The 9,785-nt window shown below is 56.0% G+C and overlaps 3 protein-coding genes across 3 annotated transcripts; 1 reads left to right on the forward strand and 2 right to left on the reverse strand.

Moving 5' to 3' along the window:
- Window positions 1-720: 720 nt before the first annotated feature.
- SPRG_16130 (hypothetical protein) lies at window positions 721-2,181 on the forward strand (the record flags this gene model as incomplete). The annotated part of the gene is made up of 5 exons (XM_012355380.1): window positions 721-1,233; window positions 1,257-1,552; window positions 1,608-1,686; window positions 1,742-1,889; window positions 1,943-2,181. 5 exons carry the CDS (start codon window positions 721-723, stop codon window positions 2,179-2,181), a joined length of 1,275 nt encoding a protein of 424 aa, XP_012210770.1.
- A 789-nt stretch (window positions 2,182-2,970) lies between these two features.
- Window positions 2,971-4,838, reverse strand: SPRG_16131 (TKL protein kinase; the record flags this gene model as incomplete). Its single annotated transcript, XM_012355381.1, has 10 exons — window positions 4,781-4,838; window positions 4,664-4,732; window positions 4,273-4,620; window positions 4,127-4,220; window positions 3,984-4,080; window positions 3,841-3,931; window positions 3,511-3,784; window positions 3,380-3,463; window positions 3,212-3,332; window positions 2,971-3,161 (listed from the first exon to the last, which is right to left on the reverse strand). Exons 3-10 carry the CDS (start codon window positions 4,455-4,457, stop codon window positions 2,971-2,973), a joined length of 1,137 nt encoding a protein of 378 aa, XP_012210771.1. The 5' UTR covers window positions 4,458-4,620; window positions 4,664-4,732; window positions 4,781-4,838.
- A 1,723-nt stretch (window positions 4,839-6,561) lies between these two features.
- SPRG_16132 (TKL protein kinase) lies at window positions 6,562-9,331 on the reverse strand (the record flags this gene model as incomplete). Its single annotated transcript, XM_012355382.1, has 17 exons — window positions 9,295-9,331; window positions 9,116-9,244; window positions 8,997-9,069; window positions 8,901-8,949; window positions 8,784-8,846; window positions 8,558-8,734; window positions 8,445-8,507; window positions 8,328-8,396; window positions 8,103-8,272; window positions 7,883-8,060; window positions 7,724-7,826; window positions 7,578-7,674; window positions 7,437-7,527; window positions 7,101-7,374; window positions 6,970-7,053; window positions 6,803-6,923; window positions 6,562-6,752 (listed from the first exon to the last, which is right to left on the reverse strand). Exons 1-17 carry the CDS (start codon window positions 9,307-9,309, stop codon window positions 6,562-6,564), a joined length of 1,947 nt encoding a protein of 648 aa, XP_012210772.1. The 5' UTR covers window positions 9,310-9,331.
- Window positions 9,332-9,785: the final 454 nt, after the last annotated feature.

Raw genomic sequence — 9,785 nt, forward strand, 5'->3', positions numbered from 1 at the left:
CGGCTCACGGGGTCGACATCACTCGAAGTTCGAAGTGATTTCGTGTGTCTTCGCGCTAAATAGTGTGATCATGTCAACAAGACACTGTTTCGTTGTCAGCAAAAGAGACGTCTATTCTTGTTGATTTGGCTACTCGTGCAAGAGCGACAACGCCAGCCAACGATCCCCAAGGTCTAGAGCCCGAGACTTCAGCAGCTCTTGTACATTGCTATTTTATATATTGTCTGCGCTGTCCCAATTCATTCATGCTCTCGCAGCTCCAGGCTGTAAAATGATGCACCTTTGGTCTATGACACGTTTCAAAGGAAAAAGAACACTCAGGAGAGGTGCATCTCGCGGGAGAACCATGGTGTTTGTTGCTGTCCGAACCGCTCACCTCGCGACAGGCGGATCTGTGCTCAGATCACACCAGTCACAGCTGATGTCCACGGCCCATGCGATCGAATCGATCGAATCGCTTACGCAGTGTGCAAGCAGGCGTCGTTGGTATCCTTATCGGTCGTGCCTGTACAAAACAGTGCTTCAAGACAGACAGTGTACAAGATGAGATCCGTGGCGCCAGTGCTTGTCACACTCGAAATAGTGTAAGCGTAGCGTAGTCACAAGTCGAAGGTGGACGCGCGCTTTTTCAGCCGCCGCCGATCAGATGCTGGCGCACGTCACCTGCTGCGGCAGTCTGCTTCCCAGTGTGGACTTTGCTGTTTTCTACACGGTCACTCAATGTTGGTCCAGCTGCCGTCGGCCAAAGCCGCCGCGATCGACGCCCGCCTGCGGTCGCTCATCGTGGAAGTCACCGAGAGTTCGCCCGAGACACGCCTCATTGACGCCTACCATGCCGGGTACAAGCTCGCGCGCGAGTCGCCAACGTCAAGAGTGCTCTCTCGCAAGAACGCGACGTCTGCGTACCGGGACTTTATGGTCATCAGCGATGCCGGCATGAGCCTCGACGACTACATCGAGCTCGTCTACGTCGAAACGGAGGCCGACTTTCGTCTCCAGCAGACGCTGTTTTACGGTGAAAACATGTTGGACGCGCGCGTCCTCAATGTCACGAAAGAGCGAACGCCAGAGGATCCATTCTTGCACTTTGGCGTCCGCTACAAGAAGATGAGTATGCCACTCAACGGTGTCTTTGAGCCCCGCGACACGACGTACATTGAGGTACGTCGCACTCCTTTCTCTCCTATCCTATCTCTCTCCTACCTTTATCGCGACGCCATCTCTGTGTTTAGTGTACGGGGTCGTTTGTCAACCAGCGCGGCCACCGCGGCGTCTACTGTGTGCGCGAGTCGATGGATTTCGATGAAGTGCCGCCCTTTGACGACGCGACACGCTTCTACATCAAGGCCATCATGGTGTACACCGAGGCGGCGGACGGTAGCGTCGAGTCGGTCCAGTTGCTCCAAGCCAACCCGCTCGGCAACATGCCTGCGCTCGTCTTCAACAAGACAGCGATGAACTACAGCCACATTAGCGACGACAATGCGCGCTACTTGCAGCAGAAGCGCCTTCTCGAGCACGTGGCCGCGACCAAGCCCGTCTCGCTCCCGCGGTGCGTCATTTTTCATGATTTTATGACCGATTTCGGGATTTTCAAACTTTGGTAGAAAATCCGGCGCGTGCTCGTCGTGCGCCGCGTCGTTCCGCGGTCTCCGCGCCCGCCACGAGTGCTGGGGCTGCCGAGACGTACGACTTCATACACAGCCAACTTAGCTCAATCGCCTCATGAACCGGGATGTAGAGCATGTGTGGCAAGTGTGTCGTGACGATCCCACGCGTCCTCACGTTGCCCGACGGCAACATGAAGGCAACCCCCGAAGAGTTTTGCAAACGCTGCTTTCTCCAGGCGCGGACGTACCGGTCGTCCACTAGTGCGGCCTCTCAGCGCCGTACTTGCTTCCCCGACCTCATGACATGTCTCACGCAATGGGGGTAGGGTTAGCGCCGTCCGACAGCGCAGCCCGCGACTCGCACGAGACGCAGCCGTCGAGCGAGAATGAGAGTCAAGAGACGTCCGATGATATGGGCGACGACAGCAGCGACGAAGAGCGCGCGCTAATAGCGACGCGCGATGCAGAGATGGGTGCGCAGCTGACACGACTCCAGCTTGGCATCGAGACCCAGCGGCAAATGGTCGAGAAAATGCGAGAGCGGCTTGCCGCCCACAGCGCCGTCGAGTAAATCCAGAGATTTCGTTGTGAGCTACAATTATAAAGGTATTTTTCATATGCCACTCGTTGGTTGGCTTATGACTCTTTTAGCTTCAATTGTAAATTCAGGATGTGCACCTGCTCAAAAACCAGCCATTTGGTTTTGCCAAGATTAACAGGCGCCAAGCCAGGGACGAACAATAGGTAGTAGGTAGCAGCAACTACCCCGCGCCAAGCAGCGTCCTTTCCTACGTGATTTGTTGGCGCAATCAGGTGGACCGCGTGAGCACGGGTGAGAAGTGCGGCTCCGATTCAAGTCCACTAACGTTACTCGGATGTCCAGTCGCCTGCGCCATCTATTCGTTGGATGTGGCGACGATCTGATCCCAAAGAGAGCTGCGCGGGCTCGTTTTGGTCGACTCGGCTCGCGCGTCTCGGATCAGGTCGAGAGCGCGCATGCGTGGTCAAGACGATGAAGAAGAAGGCGTATGTGCAGACAACTCATGCTTGTCCAAGAGTCAGCTTGATACGTTCCTCTGCGCAAAAGGAGCGGTCCAACGCATTTCCCTACATTTTTCAAGTCGAAACTTGGCTTTGCCCGTGGAAAATCATGATAGCAGGCAGACAAGCGCAGTAATTAGTTCTGGTCGCCGCCGTGCTGCTAAGCTCGCCCGAAGATCCGTCAATCAACCTCTGTGCACCACCAATGCGCTCAGGATACAGTGATTGAGCACGACTCCACCTTGTGCTTGTCACGTTTCTTGCCATCAAAAGAGACTTCCATGAAAACAAGCACGCTTGTATTGTGTACGCTTGTCGACTACAGGCCGACCTTGAGCTGCTGCCGGATCGTGTGCGCAACAAGAGTCGCGCTCGGCCGGTCTTCGGGATGCGGCCGGAGGCACTCGAGCGCCAGCACCCGCACCCACGACGGAATCGACGCCGTAAACGTCGGCTGGATCGTGCCTTGGATCACGCGACTCATGATCGCCGTGTCCACCAGCGCATTGCCTACACGCCATGTCCGACTTGATACGTTGATACGGAGAGTCGATGCGTACCCTTGTCGTTGCGCATGTCCGAGTACGGAATGTAGTGCGTGTTGAGCTCCGAGATGACCATCCCGAACGAGTAAATGTCGGCCGCCGTCGTGTAGTGATTGTCCTGGAGGATCTCGGGCGCCTACAGAATAATCGATATATACTGCGCATCGACGACGACAAGCGTACCATCCAGCGGTAGGTGCCGACACCGATCGTCATGGTCTCGGTCGTCACTTCGCGCGACGCGCCAAAGTCGGTGAGCTTGGTGCCCTATTCTCCACTGTTGAGAGTCAAAACTCTCTATAATCACAGGATACCTTTTGCGAGTCCATGAGCACGTTGCGGGACTTGAGGTCGCGGTGGATGACGTCGAGCGAGTGCAGATAGACGAGACCGTCGGCGATCGCGAGCATGGTCTGAAACTTTTCTTCCCACGGAAACGTCGCCGAGACGCCGCCGGGCACGCTCGGCTTGGTCTTCTCCAACACGCTCTTGAGGTCCCCGCGGTCCATCCACTCGAGGACCATCTGCAGCTCGGACGGGACGCGCCAGCTCGCACCGATCGTCTTGACAACGTACGGGCAGTCGAGCCTAATGCAAGTCCGAGGTGTGAGCGAGACATGTCGCCAGAAGCATGTTTAACGTACTTGGCCGTGAGCTTGATTTCGTCAATGAGGTTGGAAATATCGGCACGGGAGCTCTTGCCTTGAAGCATGCACTTGATAGCGACCAATTGACCTAAGGCGCAAACGATATGAGACTCGCAACGTGTGGGATCGGATGGAGGTACCCTTGTACTCGCCGCGGTAGACTTCACCGTACGCGCCTTGGGCCACCGACTGGATCTTGGTGAGCGCTTGCTCGTCGAGACGAAGCAGTTCGAGATCCTACTTTATCATTAGCATCCTTGGACTCTCTTGACGGAGCCTGTACCTCCATGTTGAAAGCCATGCTGTATTGGCCCGTCGACGTCGTCATACCCTGGGTCGTCGTGTTGTGGGCCGTGTACCCGTTGTGGCTCGTGCCCCTGCGTAGAGACGCATAAGACCAGGGCCAGGACGTCGCGAAGGCTGTAGTACGTGGAGGCAGCGTTCTTCTTGCGGCGATACAGCACGCAGCCGACGATGACGAGCACAAGCACGACTGCGCCGACCGCGACACCGACGATGACGCCTGTGTTGGACGACGAGCCAGACTCGTCTGTCGCTACGGCGTTAAATGATGAGATGGGAAATTTATCGACTGCCGTACCCGACGCTGGCATGACGCAGACCGAGTACTTGGTCTTGAGCGGCTGGATGGTGTTGGGCGCCTTGCACGAAGCCGAGACATCGATACTGCCGACAGCAAACGTCGGCACCGCCTGGAGCGCCGTGTACGTCGGCTGGTCAACGAGGAACGTTGTAAAATGCGAGTCGTCAAAGTAGCTAGACCAGACATGAGTCAAGAGAGCACGACTCTTTAGCGTACAATTTGCTCAGTTTTGACGAGACGGTCAGGTTCGAGAGCGTCTTGAGGTATGGGCAGCTGTTAAACTTGCTACAGACAATGTCGAGTGAGCCGACGATTCGATTTTGCACGTGGTACATTTCAACGGCGTTGCGGAAATCCACGTTTTCAATCGTGGTAAAGTTGTTTTGCCAGCCATAGCTACCATCCAATTCATGATTCCTCCTGCTTTCTTGGGAACGCAAACGTACAATTCCGAGAGCTGGCCGAACGGGATCGTCGTCGGGAGCGTCGGGAGCTGGCACGCCGCAATGGACCTACACCGCTTCGTGAGCCAAGACCCCTCTTTGCAGCAGCCGGAAGTGTTCGTACAAACGTGTGACGATCGGCGAAAAGGCAGCCTTGGACAAATCGATGCCCTTGTTGGCCTCAAAATCCCTAGTACAAAATACGATAAGCGACCGCGTCGACGCGTTCGTGGTCGTACAGAAGCGCGACGTTGGTGTCCTTGGACAAGTCGCCCACGGCGCGGACCGAGTTGTAGAATTGGCTAGACACCTCATGGTGAGCCTCGCTGGATGGCATTGGCGTCGTATTACATGTAGACTTGGCTCAGGTTGGGAAGCTCCGCGAGGTACTGCGCCTTGTCTACGCAAATGGGATGAGGCCTCTACGTTCTTATTGTCCTTACAGGTGCCGTTGATGACGAGCAGATTCGTTTGCGTCGAGTCCTTCTTGACGTCGTTCTTGGTCCAGTACATCTTGTTGAGCTAGCGCCAATCGAATAGGACCTTGGGCCATTGGCGGCGGCGGCGTACCTTGCACGAGCTGTCGACAGAACAGAAGACAGCACCGGGCTGCGTGCAGAGCGAGCTCGAAAAGGTCGACGCGTACGCCCCGTACGGGCAGTCGGCGGCGGCAACATGGGCGGCGAGGCCAGCAACCTACCTCGATGCATAAGAAGCTTCTGGGGGGCGACGTGCGTGTACCAGGGCAGCGACGAGCGGCAGCATCACGGCGACTCGAGAAATGTTCGAACGTCGATCGAGAAACGGTAATGGCAATGTCGTGTGACCAACGCTCGGATGGCGTCGTAGCCAGTGGGTTCCGAACCGAGCATCTGATGGCCCTGCGCGTCGACGACCACATGTCATCGTCGGATGCAGCTACGGTATATACACGTGGTACAGTACCGGTATACGTCGAGCAGACAACATTTGCCGTTTTACGAGCAAGTATGAGTAGGAAGACACTGTGTCCACACAGCACTTCTCGCCGCGTGCACCAGCGCACACGAGGCGCCGCGTGCTGCTCCACCAACCAATCGTCATACGATCCGACAACTCTACAACCCTGCTACAATACCACTCTCAACCCAAATCAACTGTCCAATCCGATTCACCAATTTCACTGTACGGACCATCGAGGGTACTATACATGCCACAAGGGGTGCACATGTAAGCACAGTCGCGTCCAGAGCCCGGTTCAATCGCGCTCAGGAGCTGGCCTGCATGTACCTTCTCCGGGCCTTTGCCGTCTCGCGGTGCTTTAGCGGTGTTGATTAGTGATCGGATGTCGGATCAGGTGTTGATTGCCACGGGTACGTTCTGCGACAGGGCGCGCGCTGCGAGCCATCGACGAAGCGCGCGTCAGACAGACGCCTTCACACCAGCACAATGTAGCCTGCTGCGACTCCAGCAATTTGGCAGGCCGCTTCAAAATTCAACGACCAACCCACGAGAGATCAATCCAATGACCCATCCAGTGGCTATAGTGTACGAGCCGCAGCGTCGCAAAAGTTGAATGAAGCTAATGGAGCGAGCCGAGATGAGTTGTCGTTGACTACGAAGCGCCAGCCACACCCAAAAGACAGGCGCAGAGGCACACGTATCATGATTTGGTTAGCGTCGCCACATTGCTTAGAGGCCGACCTTGAGCTGCTGCCGAATGGTATAGGCGATGCGGGCAGCGCTCGGCCGGTCTTCGGGATGCGGCCGGAGGCACTCGAGCGCTAGCACCCGCACCCACGACGGAATCGACGCCGTAAACGTCGGCTGGATCGTGCCTTGGATCACGCGACTCATGATCGCCGTGTCCACCAGCGCATTGCCTACACGCCATGTCCGACTTGATACGTTGATACGGAGAGTCGATGCGTACCCTTGTCGTTGCGCATGTCCGAGTACGGAATGTAGTGCGTGTTGAGCTCCGAGATGACCATCCCGAACGAGTAAATGTCGGCCGCCGTCGTGTAGTGGTTGTCCTGGAGGATCTCGGGCGCCTACACAATCGATAAATATACTGCGCATCGACGACGACAAGCGCACCATCCAGCGGTAGGTGCCGACACCGATCGTCATCGTCTCGGTCGTCACTTCACGCGACGCGCCAAAGTCGGTGAGCTTGGTACCCTATTCTCCACTGTTGAGAGTCAAAACTCTCTATAATCACAGGATACCTTTTGCGAGTCCATGAGCACGTTGCGGGACTTGAGGTCGCGGTGGATGACGTCGAGCGAGTGCAGATAGACGAGACCGTCGGCGATCGCGAGCATGGTCTGAAACTTTTCTTCCCACGGAAACGTCGCCGAGACGCCGCCGGGCACGCTCGGCTTGGTCTTCTCCAACACGCTCTTGAGGTCACCACGGTCCATCCACTCGAGGACCATCTGCAGCTCGGACGGGACGCGCCAGCTCGCACCGATCGTCTTGACAACGTACGGGCAGTCGAGCCTAATGCAAGTCCAAGGTGTGAGCGAGACATGTAACGCTGCATGTTGGACGAGACGATGTACTTGGCCGTGAGCTTGATTTCGTCAATGAGGCTGATAATGTCGTCGCGGGAGTTCTTGCCTTGGAGCATGCACTTGATGGCAACCTCTTGACCTAGAATCGTACTGGGTTAGGTGCAGGGTTGAGAAGTTGAAACTACAAACCTTTGTACTCGCCGCGGTAGACTTCGCCGTACGCGCCTTTGGCAATCGACTGAAGTTTCACGAGGGCGCGTTCGTCGAGTCGAAGCAGCTCGAGGTCCTAACCATGTCCAAATGGGATTGTCTAGCGGATAGCAAAAAGCGAAGACCTCCATGTTGAAGCCGGCGCTGACCATGTGTCCTGTCGACGACGTGTCCCCCGCCATCGTTTCCGTGCGCCCGTAGCTCCGGTCGATGGTTGATTGCGTCGCCCTATGGACAGAAACGTCACCGTTGCAGCCGTGTCTCGAAGGGAACATTCAGCATACGGATTGGCCGCGCGGAGCTTGCGGCGAAAGCACACAACGGCGGCGACGCACAGCCCAACGACGGCGACAGCCCCGAGCGTCGCCCCCACAATCCACGCCGTCTGCGTCGTCGATGACGTCACCGCCGGTGTCGATGTCCCGGGCGCCGACGAGACGGGCGCCATCGTCGGAGTTGACGCTGCATCACCAATCAGAACTGAGTGTGATTCTGGTTGCATACCTGGCATGACGCACACCGAGTACTTGGTCTTGAGAGGTTGGATGGTGTTGGGCGCTTTGCACGAAGCCGAGACATCGATGCCGCCGACAGCAAACGTCGGGACGGACTGCAGCGCCGTGTACGTCGGCTGGTCCACGAGAAACGTCGTGAAATTCGAGTCGTCAAAGTAGCTACAACAAATTGAGAAATGAGTCGTTGACACGTGGAAATGATGCAAAGTCGCACAATTTGCTCAGTCGAGTCGAGACCGACACGTTGTTGAACGTCGTCAGGCGCGGACAGCTGTTGAATTTGCTACATATCAATGTATCAGTACAATTCCAGCGCCGGTGGCCGTCATACATTTCGACCGCGTTGCGGAAATCAATATTGTCGAGTGACGTAAAATTGTTGTCCCACCCAAAGCTACACAAAAACTCGATTCGATTCGTCACTTTTGGGGAATCGAAACGTACAATTCCGAGAGCTGGCCGTACGGGACCGTTGTCGGAAGCGTCGAAAGCTGGCACTGCGCAAGCGACCTACTCAGCTTCATGAGAAGACGCGACGAAATGAGGCGTGGCAACAAGCGGGTCATCGACGATGGAAACGCAGCCTTGGAGAGGTCGATGCCAGGGTTGCCTTGAAAGTCCCTACGACCGCGTCAGAGAGTAGCCAAGACGTGCATGTATGAGAGCATACAGCAGCGCGACCATCGAGTCGTTGGACAAGTCACCAACCTCGCGCACCGAGCCAAAGAATTGACTACCAGTGGTTGAGAGTGAGTCCTGCCATGGGACTGTAGAGTAGACGTCGTACATGTAAGTGTTGCGAAGTCGCGGGAGCTGAGCAAGGTACTGCGCCTTGTCTACCATAAGAACCGCATGGGCGTGGGGACACTCGCGGCAGCGCTACCTTTGATGATGATTTGGTCGGTCAACGTCGAGTCCTTGAAGACGTCCATCTTCTTTGTGTACATCACCGTCGGCTACAAGACCACATGCATCGCATCGAGGCTGCATGATCGAAGGTACCTTGCAGTTGCTGTCGACAATGCAGAGAATCGCATCGGGCTGCTCACAGTAGCTGACCGTGAACGTGGACGCGTAGTTCTGGTACGGGCAGGCGCCAAGGACTGCGTTGGCGCCGAGGCTGAGCGCAGCCTACACATACCCAATGTCTACCAGCCTCGTCGAGGACCATGTCGCCGTACGAGTCGTCCGAGCATGGCAGGTGGCGGCGCTTGCGTCGGCAATTGAAAATGGCGAGATCGAACTTTTCATCTTCTTTTGACCAATCAGATTGCAGCAGGCGTGCTGAAATTCCCGCATTTTTCAAACCAAATGGCCGCTGACATGTCCAATACCGACTTTCTGCTCTGTGCAAGCTCTCTGAGCAGTGTACAGCAGTGTTCAAGGTGCTCTCCATTCAAGGATGAGTGCAGTCCCTTTTGCCGGAATTGAACGTAATATGATTCATGGGCGGCAGGAGTCGTCCTCGGTTGTCGTTGATTCGCGCGGAAATTATTGACGTTATCGAGGCTTCTGTACAACTCACAACGGTGAAGAGTGCAGGAATGGAATTGATGTACTCTTGCTTCTACCACGACCCACAAACAACGATTGGATCTCGCGCGTACGTACGCGATCGCACGGGCATTCCTGGTGTAGCTCCTTTCGAGGCAGTGACATTTCTTTCACTTTA

The sequence above is a fragment of the Saprolegnia parasitica genome (genome assembly GCF_000151545.1).
Source record: "Saprolegnia parasitica CBS 223.65 unplaced genomic scaffold supercont2.236, whole genome shotgun sequence".
NCBI lineage: Eukaryota > Oomycota > Saprolegniomycetes > Saprolegniales > Saprolegniaceae > Saprolegnia > Saprolegnia parasitica.